The sequence below is a fragment of the Haliotis asinina genome, chromosome 2, assembly GCF_037392515.1.
Source record: "Haliotis asinina isolate JCU_RB_2024 chromosome 2, JCU_Hal_asi_v2, whole genome shotgun sequence".
In the NCBI taxonomy this organism is placed as follows: Eukaryota; Metazoa; Mollusca; class Gastropoda; order Lepetellida; family Haliotidae; genus Haliotis; species Haliotis asinina.
The window spans coordinates 75,136,131-75,147,292 of NC_090281.1; the positions used below are offsets into that span (position 1 = coordinate 75,136,131).

General features: G+C 42.3%; 1 protein-coding gene across 1 annotated transcript; it reads left to right on the forward strand.

Annotated features, from left to right (window-relative positions):
- The first annotated feature begins 1,169 nt into the window (after positions 1-1,169).
- Positions 1,170-10,642, forward strand: LOC137274311 (uncharacterized). Its single transcript, XM_067807449.1, has 11 exons — positions 1,170-1,464; positions 2,747-2,812; positions 3,679-3,738; positions 4,017-4,064; positions 4,291-4,341; positions 6,186-6,275; positions 6,443-6,511; positions 7,051-7,122; positions 7,233-7,619; positions 7,950-8,079; positions 10,338-10,642. Exons 1-11 carry the CDS (start codon positions 1,434-1,436, stop codon positions 10,519-10,521), a joined length of 1,188 nt encoding a protein of 395 aa, XP_067663550.1. The 5' UTR covers positions 1,170-1,433; the 3' UTR covers positions 10,522-10,642.
- The last annotated feature ends 520 nt before the right edge of the window (positions 10,643-11,162 follow it).

The window sequence follows — 11,162 nt, forward strand, 5'->3', positions numbered from 1 at the left end:
TCGACTCCATACACTCACCTACACCTGGTATTTGCTCAAACATCGTCTCTAGGATATATCCATTCGTTACTCTCAAAATCTCTATATTGTCACCAGCATGTTTCTACCTGCATAAAGTTTGGCTGCAACCTTACTAGATGGGAACAAGCCTTCAGCATTCCGTGTTTGTTGTAAGAGTTTCACTAACGGGAACGGATGGTCAGACGCGCTGACTTGGCTGACACGTCATCGGATCCTAATGGCGTATATCGATGCTCATGCTGTTGATCAATGGGTTGTCTGGTCCAGACGCAATTATTTACAGACCGCCGCGATGTAGCTGAACTGTCTTAGCATCATAAGTTGTCTTGCCCATCAGGCTATTTCTTCATATTGGCGAATGGATGCGAATGGGTCCAGACTGTTCATCATAATGGATAGTACTGTTATTCTGAGAATGAGAACTGTCGTGCAAGGACTTTCGCTGATCTTCACGATTTGGTATGTGATTTCCCGGAGAGTGATTGAGTTAAAGACATGAAGACGGACGATTTGCTTCAGGAGTAAATGCTTTTAACACGAGGCGAAATGTTCTTTACTACATCGTGTAGCGAATGTTGTTTTATGAGGCACCAACAATATTGCGTCTTTGAAACAATACGTCTTACTATTAATGGACGTAAAGTCCGGTAAACCACTGGTTGTTGACATGAACCCTAAGTAACACCTGACAAACAATCAGCTAGTAACAATGACCAACAATCAGCTAGTTCATATATCTGAACCATCCTCTCCACCATATCATCACATACCAGATGGATGTCATCACATACCATCGACATCCCACATACACATTATTACACACCATACTCATATCACATGCATGTCATCACATACCGTTGACATATCACATGGATGTCACCACATACCATAGACATACCATATGCCCGTCATCACCTACCGTTTTCATACTCATAATAACTCTAAGCCATTTAGGAATATGAGTGAAGGTGCGATTCTACTCACATACTTGAATTATGAACACGATGAAGAAAGTTAGAGTATTCTAGTCTATATTAGTGACTTCTGGTTCCAAAGAGAGATTTCACCTGAGTAAATCTGAACACAACTGTATAGAAACTGGTTCTCTGGATGAGACAGATTGTAAATACCGATTCCTTATTTCTAAGACAGGATTCCGTAGAAGCAGCTGATATGACAACACACCCAGATCTAACAACGTAGTGTAGGCACGTCCAGAGTACGCACCTCACTAGGAGAAAGCAAGGGTGCGGCATCGAGGCTGATTATCGAGTTGGTTTCCTGTCAGTGCCTCTAGTATACTGTGTGATAATTACCGTGCAGCTACTCTACGGCATCCAGATCCACAGGACGCCAGGTGTACAGACGCTCATTACATTCTGCATTTACTTGGGACTCAGGCAGCCGTTAGGATGACATGGCGGTATCTCATACTGTGTGCAGGTAAAACTCTGTGTCTTCTTCTAATGGAATTATGTTAAGGCAGTCAACACAACCTATTTGTTACACAGGAACAGATGTATTCTACGAAGTACTTTCATGATCTACTCGTGTTCGGGAAGAACTACATATTGGCGTATGAACATCAAAACTCCTTCAAACGAGAACTCTATTACATTAGTTAACTCCCCCCTCCCCCCAACCCCCCCCCCCAAAAAAAAAAACAACAAAAAAACAAACAAAACAACAAAACAAAACAAAAAACCACACACACAAAAAAACCCAAAAAAACCCAACCAACCAACCAAACAAAAAAAACCCCCAAAACAAACAAACCAACAAACAAAACAACAAACAAAAACAAACAAACAAACAAAAAGGTAATCAAGCGCTCACAAATAACTGGTTTATAAAGAAATTAAACCTTTCGATGTAATTCTACTGCTTATAACAATGATGATGAGAATTTAAAATAAAACTACATTTTAAGCCTCTCGTTTTATGTCCTTTTGGATATTTCTAAATTTGCTTTAAGTGAGTAAACATATAGCAGGTCGGTGTAAATTAACGTCTACAATTTGTCCAGACTGCATGTATTACGAATCGCAAATGTGAATTCTGTAATTCTGTTTGTAATGTCAGGATGATGATAAACATATTTCACTATTTTGAAATAAACAGTCACAGCTTGTCATGCACAGATTGAATTGCTCGGGTTACTTTTATCAATGCACATCAATCTTTAGTCCCAATCTACCTGGTTTAACATAATTTCTCAAACAACATTATAGACAGGAGCACGAGTCTTCTTGGGGGATACGGAAAGGAGTCGAATTTCCCAGGCCTGTTATGACGAATGCATGAAGTTTAAATTTTGATATTTCGCACAAATGAAAATATACAACGATTCAACGCAACACTCCTAAACAGCATTCACTACAGCATCAATATCACATACAATCGTCATTCAACATACATCAACGCACCACACTCAGTGAGCTCTCTACAAACCATTGACACCACATACAATCGTCATTCAACATACATCAATACAACGCACTCAGTGAGCTCTCTACAAACCATTGACACCACATACAATCGTCATTCAACATACATCAACACACACACACACACACACGCGCGCGCACACACACACACACACACACGCGGCATGCTTCAAACTGTTGCACAAGTGGACACTGGGTCAAACTTTATGGATCAAAACATCTAGTTTATTGAATAGTGCATAGATGTGGATTGTGATGTCAAGAAGTCCATATTTCAGTGCTCTGTGTGCCCATGGCAACAGTGGAGTCCAAGGCACCCTTGACATGTGGAACCTGCAAAGAAGGTAAGTGACTGGAGCTCACCTCACATACAACTATACCTCAACACTGAACTGAATACCGTGGTGAATTTGTTGCATCAATTATATTTGAATAGGGATGTAGCATCGATCGAGTTATCACAAAGTTCCCTTGTCATATGTTCCGATACGAAGGCATCGAAATACGATAATAAAGCAATCGACTTTATGAATTACTTGTTTATTGCAAAGAGCAACCTTTCGGTCCAGGTTCTTTTCAATCTAAAAGTGACAACCAAAGGTTGACTAGTATAGATAAAAGTATGTTATAACAAACATCAGGTTAACATTAGCAAACAGTGTGTAAAGGAATAACAACCAGATGAGGTCAGGTGTGGAGTAAGAACAAATACCACGGATGACGAAGGCAAAAAGGAGGAGGATTCCAGTAGTAGAACAGTGAAATATCAAGTTTATCGAGTTCTAATTGATTCCTCGAACTGTAGAATCAACAGATGACTTTCAAGGTCGATTTCTTTCACACGATTCTGATATTATTTACAAAATCTGTCATACTGGCAAGTAGAGCTGTAACGATATATCGTAGTATCGATAATCGTGAAACTTTATCGAACGTTAAATATATCGATATTTTTTGGGTATCGTGATACGTATCGTTGACCTCAAAATTGTTAATTGACACTACAAATTGACGGTTATGTTACTATTTACACTGTTTCTTGATATCAAAATATCAAAATAAGAAAATATCTGAAGATAGCATATCGTCATGTGTATCGAATCGTTCCAACATGTCGTATCGTATAGTGAATTTTCCGTATCGTCACACCTCTACCGGCAAGTTTAATATAGGTACACAGTGGCAAATTCAGAGACTTATTTCCTTTCAGCCGGGCTCGATGAAAACTTTCAACATAATTTGTGTTACGACACTGTCGGTAGATATTCAGGTGAGCTTGCAAATTTAATTCTCCATATTTGCTATCTTGTATAATCTTCATGCAACAAATAAAGTAAATAACTAGATGAAACGATTTTTAAGTACCATCAACTTGAATATTCAGATTGTCTTTCATAAATTTATCCAGTTTCATCTGGCCTATATAAGATAGTAGTTATAGCTATGGACAAGCACAAAACTCGACCATTTACAGATCGCCGTCACTTGACTCGACCAGTGCAGAGTTGGACGCTACTCTACAATCTTCAAATATTTACAATGTTTCAGCACTTCGTCAACGGATGTTTGAACTGAGCTCAGTAAGAAAGTTTGACGGTATGTGATCGTTATACAATTTTACTGAAGTAATTCATGTCGACGAATTACATTACATTTCACCTGAACTGATTACACAGTTACTGACGTGTGTTTGCTGGTAAATGGAAAGCATTCCTGACTTGGAAATATGAATCTTTGGGCATATAGTCAATGCTTATATAGAATATAATGCTATTATAAAGAATTATATAGAATAAACTAAACGCTTATTTCCTCCTTGCAGCTATATCCAGGATTTTGGTGGAAGCTTACAAAGACGTACACCAGTGCCAAAGTAAGTTACCACGGTTACGTTACCGGCATCTGCAGATCGTGAAGGTCCCGGGGTAGGATAGGCCTTCAGCAACCCATGCTTGCCATAAAAGACGACTATCCTTGTCGTAGGAGGCGACTAACGGGATCGGGTGGCCAGGCTCGCTGACTTGGTTGACACATGTCATCGGTTCCCAGTTGCGCAGATCGATGCTCATGTTGTTGGTGACTGGATTGTCCAGACTCGATTATTAACAGACCGCCACCATATAGCTGGAATAATGCTGAGTGCGGCGTAAAACTAAACTCACTCACTCAGCCAGGGTATTTGGCCAGATGAGCAGATGCTTTAACCACAAATAAGCTATCCCATTGCTCCAATTTTGGAATAAAGTTTGGGTGCTTAAACTGTATGGTTAAACTAATTTGTTGTTATGGACACAAAATGGTTGCATGAAGCTTGTTGGGGCGAATGGATGAAGACAAACCAGAGTTGCTTGTGAACCGCCTCTTCCGTTGTTGCTCATTTGTATAGCTAAAATGGATAGAATTATCATTAAAACGACCGCACGTTATCAGAAATGAACGCTCCACTGTAACTTGATAACGCCCGCAAAATGCTTGACGACGGGCCATTATCAAGCCCAATGTTAGGTGACGTCATAGGTAGCTCAGCTGTTGAAGTTCAATCACCTACGTCTCGAATGAACTTGGGTTCATTATTGACCATATATCTGGCTCACATTCGTCACATGTGCCTGTGCCATTATGCACTAACAATTGTACCTTAAATGACAACATACAGCAATGAAAACATCAACTTGAAGTCTAACGTTGTTGATGACTGAAAACAATGGCGGCTGGTAGTATGAGCAAAGGTCAAGGTCGAATGTCGTCACTCTCAGTAGTGACGTCATCTGTGTTGTTCTATGACGTGTCTATATTTGCAAAATGTGTCAGTGACCTCCGTCGTTTTGTTGTTGGAAGTAAATGCTTCTAAACCGATGCCGCTGTTTTTATTCTTATTGTATTAAAATTCTATTCATTTTAGCTATAATAACGGTAACGCTATTTTTCAGGGCATTATCATTTGCAGAAGCCCTCGGTCTTTTCAACTGCCCTCCTTCGTCGGGCAGTTAATGAAAGACCTCGGTCTTCTGCAAATGATAATGCCCTGAAAAATAGCGTTACCCTTATATAATATCTCATGGACACTGTTCTCATGGACCGTCGGTCGTTACCATACCCTGAAACATTTGTCAGTGTCATTATATTTCATTAAACGTTTAACACTGATTGTGTGTGAGTGTCACAGTTACGTTTGCATCTGAGTTAATTCGGCAACTGCACGGCCTTTCAAGATGAGGTAGGTCAGTGGTAAAAGCGTTACCGGGTCCGGTTTCCCATGTGAACTCACTCATTCACTCATTCACTCAACATGTTAGACAAAAGCAGCATATCCTGATTCTTTTAGCCCCAGCACAGTGTGTATGCCCACTGTAATACGAATATGTTCATACTCTGTGATGCCATATCTGATGAAGCTAGCTCAAAGGTCATTGTCGCAGAGCAAGAAACATTGTAACATGGTCTTGGTACACCTAAACCAGCTGGAAGACGTGTTGTGAGGGTTGTATATCTACAGACTCCACCAGACCATGCAAGGTAAATTCCACTGAACTTGTCCCTTAGTCACTGGCCTTTCGTGTCCAATAATAGTCAAGCCATAGTGCGGCCAAGGCATCCAAGGGTGGCAGTATTGTTTGTTCTAGAGTCTTGTGTGTATTGCATATTCTTTTTCTGATACATATAATAATTCATTTCTTAGGGAAATTTTTTGGTAATTATCTGCGATTGTAATTGTAGCTGATGTGTGCGCCTACACGTTGTTATTCCAAGAAAAACTTCCGTTCAACTTTGCCAGCATCACCGAAACGGAGAAAATGGAGATCCTATGTAAGTCTCTGTTGAAGGATGTCTGTTGTATTCCACGGTTGTTACTATTGTCAATGGATGTTTGTTGTCTTCCACTGGACTCTTCGCTGTATCGGAACTGTGCACTGACCTGCTACAGTTGAAAGCGGCGAAGGGCACAACTCACAACAAGATCCTGCGTCTTTCAGGTCAGACGTCCCAACATCCATTCTGCAGGGATTACTTCAACGGTAACAAACGGGACACAAGCTCCGACGGTACGCATGTAAGACGTACAGTTCTATATGTAAGCTTTACAGCATAGTTTATTACATATTCAAACGCACGAACACATGCCTGCACGTATTCGCACTCAGGTTCTTATCTAGTATATGCAACTTCTATTGTACCGTAGAACCAGGGAAGATACGAGTTAGAAATGGTCTTCAGTAAGCAATGCTTTTCGTAAGAGGCGACTAACGGGATCAGGTGGTCAGGCTTGCTGACTTGGAGGACACATGTCATCGAATCCCAACCGCGGTGGTCGATGCACCAGGCATAATCTACAATTATATAGTCTCCCTGGATGCACATACTGTTGATTACTGGACCGTGCGGCCAGACCTATCTTCAGACCACCGCCATACCTCTGTAATATTGCTGATTTGGTCAAATTGAGTTGGGTAACATTGCTGAGTTGGTTAGTATGACTCGCGAAGAGTTCTGACCAACTGTTATCCTTTTGTATATTTGCTTATAAGTTTAATTTGCTCAAAAGCGATGCCAAACACCATTGCAACTGATTTTCCCATTGCAGTGAAGAACATAATGCCGTTAGTTGCTGGACATCGACCGGAATGCTTACAGAGTATGATCGACTATCATATCCGTAAGTGCTTATTTTTCCGATAACGTTACACACAACGACCGTGATGTTGGGGGAATATTACTCAAAGCGGAGTAAATTCACACTCCTCAGTCACTCTTCTGTATTTGTAGGTGAGGTGCTTGAACACACACACTTCACCCCAGCACAGATTCATTCAACAAACCCAACAGTGCATGTAACGGACAAAGCTACAGTAACGGATGCTACGTCGTCAGCAACAGATGCGGTAACGTCTTCAACTGTAACAGCAAAAGTAACAGATGCGGTAACGTCAGCTACACCAACAGTAAAAGTAACAGATGCGGTAACGTCAGCTACACCAACAGCAAAAGTAACAGATGCGGTAACGTCAGCTACACCAACAGCAAAAGTAACAGATGCGGTAACGTCCGATACACCAACAGCAAAAGTAACAGATGCGGTAACGTCAGCTACACCAACAGCATCAGAAACTACGACAATTGCAAAAATATCGACAACTGCAAAACCTCAGCCGCGTATGTATCCTAAATATCCTCTTATATATAAACACTCATTTACTACTACACCACCACTATAACTGTGCCTGTATCTTCCCCAACAATTAGTTATCATGGTAACCCTCTCCTCCAACTTCCCCCACCCTCCAGCCATCACTATAACTGTGTCTGTATCTTCCCAAACAACCAGTTACTACCGTAATTGTGTCTTCCAAGGACTTCCTGTCGTATCTATTTACATACTCACCTAACCACCAATTATTGTAATAATTGTTACCAGTGGCCATTTTCTTTATCTAACAATCGCCAAACATGAAAGACATTTCCACTTCATGATGTTGCTTTCAGTAATCTGTGCCACATGCACCGACATACTGTCGTGCACGTTCAAGCCGACGGAGACAACGTGTGGCCCAGGGGAACTCTGCATGACCACCGTCACCGACACTCTCTCATCAAGCAGAAATGTCGTCAAGGGGTGAGTGTAAAGATGCCTATATGCCACGCAGGGATTTGGTCGTTTGTGAGGGAAAAAGTCTAGGGTAGTAATGACTCAACTTCATCAGTCAGTCATGACACGAGGTGTTCGCGACATGAGGAAGCAGATATTGCTCCTACCTTTTATTACAAAGAGTATCGTCGTTGCCGTTGCCATTGCAAAACGATTTCTTACATGAATTGTCCGGATGTGGCGATCATCTCCGGGGATTGTCAAAAGTGTGCAATCACTGCTAAGACGTACTGGATCTTTGTCATAGTCGTTGCATTAGTCCGATGACAAAGGTTCCGGCAATGACGGTATGGTTAGCTCCTTGTTGGGCCTTTCAAACAGCTCTCTCTTTTTCGATTGCATGCTACCATATATACTGAACATCACTGAAAACGCACCTCCTGTAAATTTTGAAATAAGGCAATAGAATCTTTTGGAAATGGAAACTTAATGGTGGGAATTTTGATAATAACACACTGGATCGTAAATAACGCTCTACAGTAAAAAACGGATCGTTCGAACACATCATCGAAGACATCACATGAAAACAACAATATTCATGCACATCACACACGAAGGGCACAAATTGCATGCAGAAAGCATGCTGTTCAGGGGTATAAATGACCTTCGGCACAAAACCGTTCTCATTTTCGCAGTACTTTCGTAAGTAAAGTTTTTTCGCCATGCCAAGATTGTCACCAGAGGAACGAGAACAGGCCTTGGGTATGTTGCAGGTCGGCGCTTCAAGCAGAAACATTGCACGACGATTTGGGTGACATCATTCGACCATTCTGAGGCTTGCTAACAGATACCAACAAACAGGAACCAGCAGGGACCGGCAACGCCCAGGTCAGGCACGTGTTACCACCCCTCGTCAAGATCGAGACATTGTACGGCGCCATATTCGGGATCGAACCTTGCCCGCTGCCAGAACCGCCAACGCTGTCCAGGGTCGACGTGGTTTGATCAGCGCTTCCACCGTCCGACGCCGTCTCCGTGCGGCAGGGTTACGTTGTCGACGCCCTTACGTTGGACCCATCCTGACTGACAGGCATCGCCGTGAACGCCGACAATGGGCTGAACAGCATCGTGTGTGGTTGTTACGACGTTGGCATGGTGTGGTGTTCTCCGACGAGTCGCGTTTTCACTTGCGAAATGCTGACGGGCGTCTACGGGTATGGCGTCGACGGGGTGAACGTTATCATCAGGATTGTGTTGTGCAAACCGATCGGTGGGGTGGAGGCAGCATTATGGTGTGGGGAGGGATAAGTTATCACCACAGAACCGCTCTGATTGTTTGTCGTGGCAGAGTGAATGCCGTTTACTACCGTGACAACATTCTTCAGAACAACGTCGTTCCCTTCTTTCACCAGCATCAAGATCTGCACACATTTCAACATGACAATGCACGAGCCCACATTGCACGTGTTTCGATACAGTATCTGGCTAACAACAACATTCCTCTACTTCATTGTCCTGCATTGTCACGAGATTTGTCACCCATCGAACACTTGTGGGATTACATCGGCCAACGCCTCGCACGTCGTCCGCAGATCAACAACCTTGGGGAACTCGACAATGCCTTGCAGCAAGAGTGGAATGCAGTGCCTCAGGACTTTATTCAGAGACTTATCCGTTCAATGAGGAGACGTTGCACAGCTTGTGTTGCTGCTAACGGGGGTCATACACGCTACTGACTTTCCATTTTGACCCCATCTTTATTTCATTGTCAGCTGCATTAAATCTTCACTGTTTTGCTTGATTGTTTTTTGCTTCTTTTCTTTATCAAACATTGGTCTACACAAATATGTAAAATTTACATAGATTGCTCACTTCTGCTCTTAGAAATCCACAATTTTAGGGGTGGTGCGTTTTCAATGATGTTCAGTATATTTGTGTTCATTTTTGTACTGTGTTGCTTACGTACCCTGTCTCGTCACTCTGTTTTATAGAAAAACAGTGGCAGGAAAATAGCGTTACGTCCGGAAAAATCGGTTTGATGGTTTCTACGACGTCTAGGCAACTCGTTAATCTTTACATCGTTTTTCCCCGGAAAGGATGGGTCTGTACTTGATTGACATGGCTCAGTGTGGTTTTATCGCTTCATGTCCATTTTTGTGATTTTTTTATGTATTTGCATGCGGTGTATAGTTTCTTTTGAGCACTAGTTACTATTTCTGAGACACCTTTCTGTGATGTTGCTAAAAGCGGCATAAAACCATGCCAACTGACTGTTTTGTCTCCAGATGTGAAAGCGTGACCTGGTGTAGCAAAAACTGGTGGTCTCAGACAAGCGATGTCAGCACATGCCTCGATGTGGACTCCACCGTTCATGATTTCGACCAGACGTGCATGTATTGTTGCGACCGCGACAGGTGCAACGGTGGGAAAACGCTCGTGCCAACGAACCTGTACAAGCCTAAAGACTGATCTGACGCATCACCGTCACGTACCTAGGATACCAGTCTTGCTCTCATTCATTGTAGATTATCATAGTTATGGTGTCAAGGTAACTCCTTTCATACATGAAAAAAACGTTTGTGGGAAGAAAGGGGCTTATTGTTTTGTGTCATTAAGAAAACTCGCTGTCAGGTTACCAGATTTTCTACATGCGTACAAAGTGCGATACATTGTTTTGTCCACAGTCATGATATTGCTGGCATATTGCTAAAGGTGACGTAAAAGTACACCCGCTCATTACTGTATTTCTCGTCCAGCAGCGAGTGAGTATGGTTCTACGCCGCGTGAAACAATATATCAGCTATATCACGGCGACCAACACCACAAATGGACATCCCACATTGTCCCCATGTGGGGAATCGATTTCCCCACCCCCCCCCCCCCCCACACACACACACCTCCCCGATCCTGAAAAGGGGCGAACATCTAGCTTATTGACAGTTGTTCTAACAGTGAGCATCGTGTGGTCAACGAGGTTTATCATGATCAGTTGAATAGTCACCCAGAGCTGTGTGACGGAGGTCTGAACCAAACAATCTAGTGACTGTAATGTAAATAGATCTACGAAGTTGGGATACGATGGAATATATTTACCATCGCATCCTAACCAT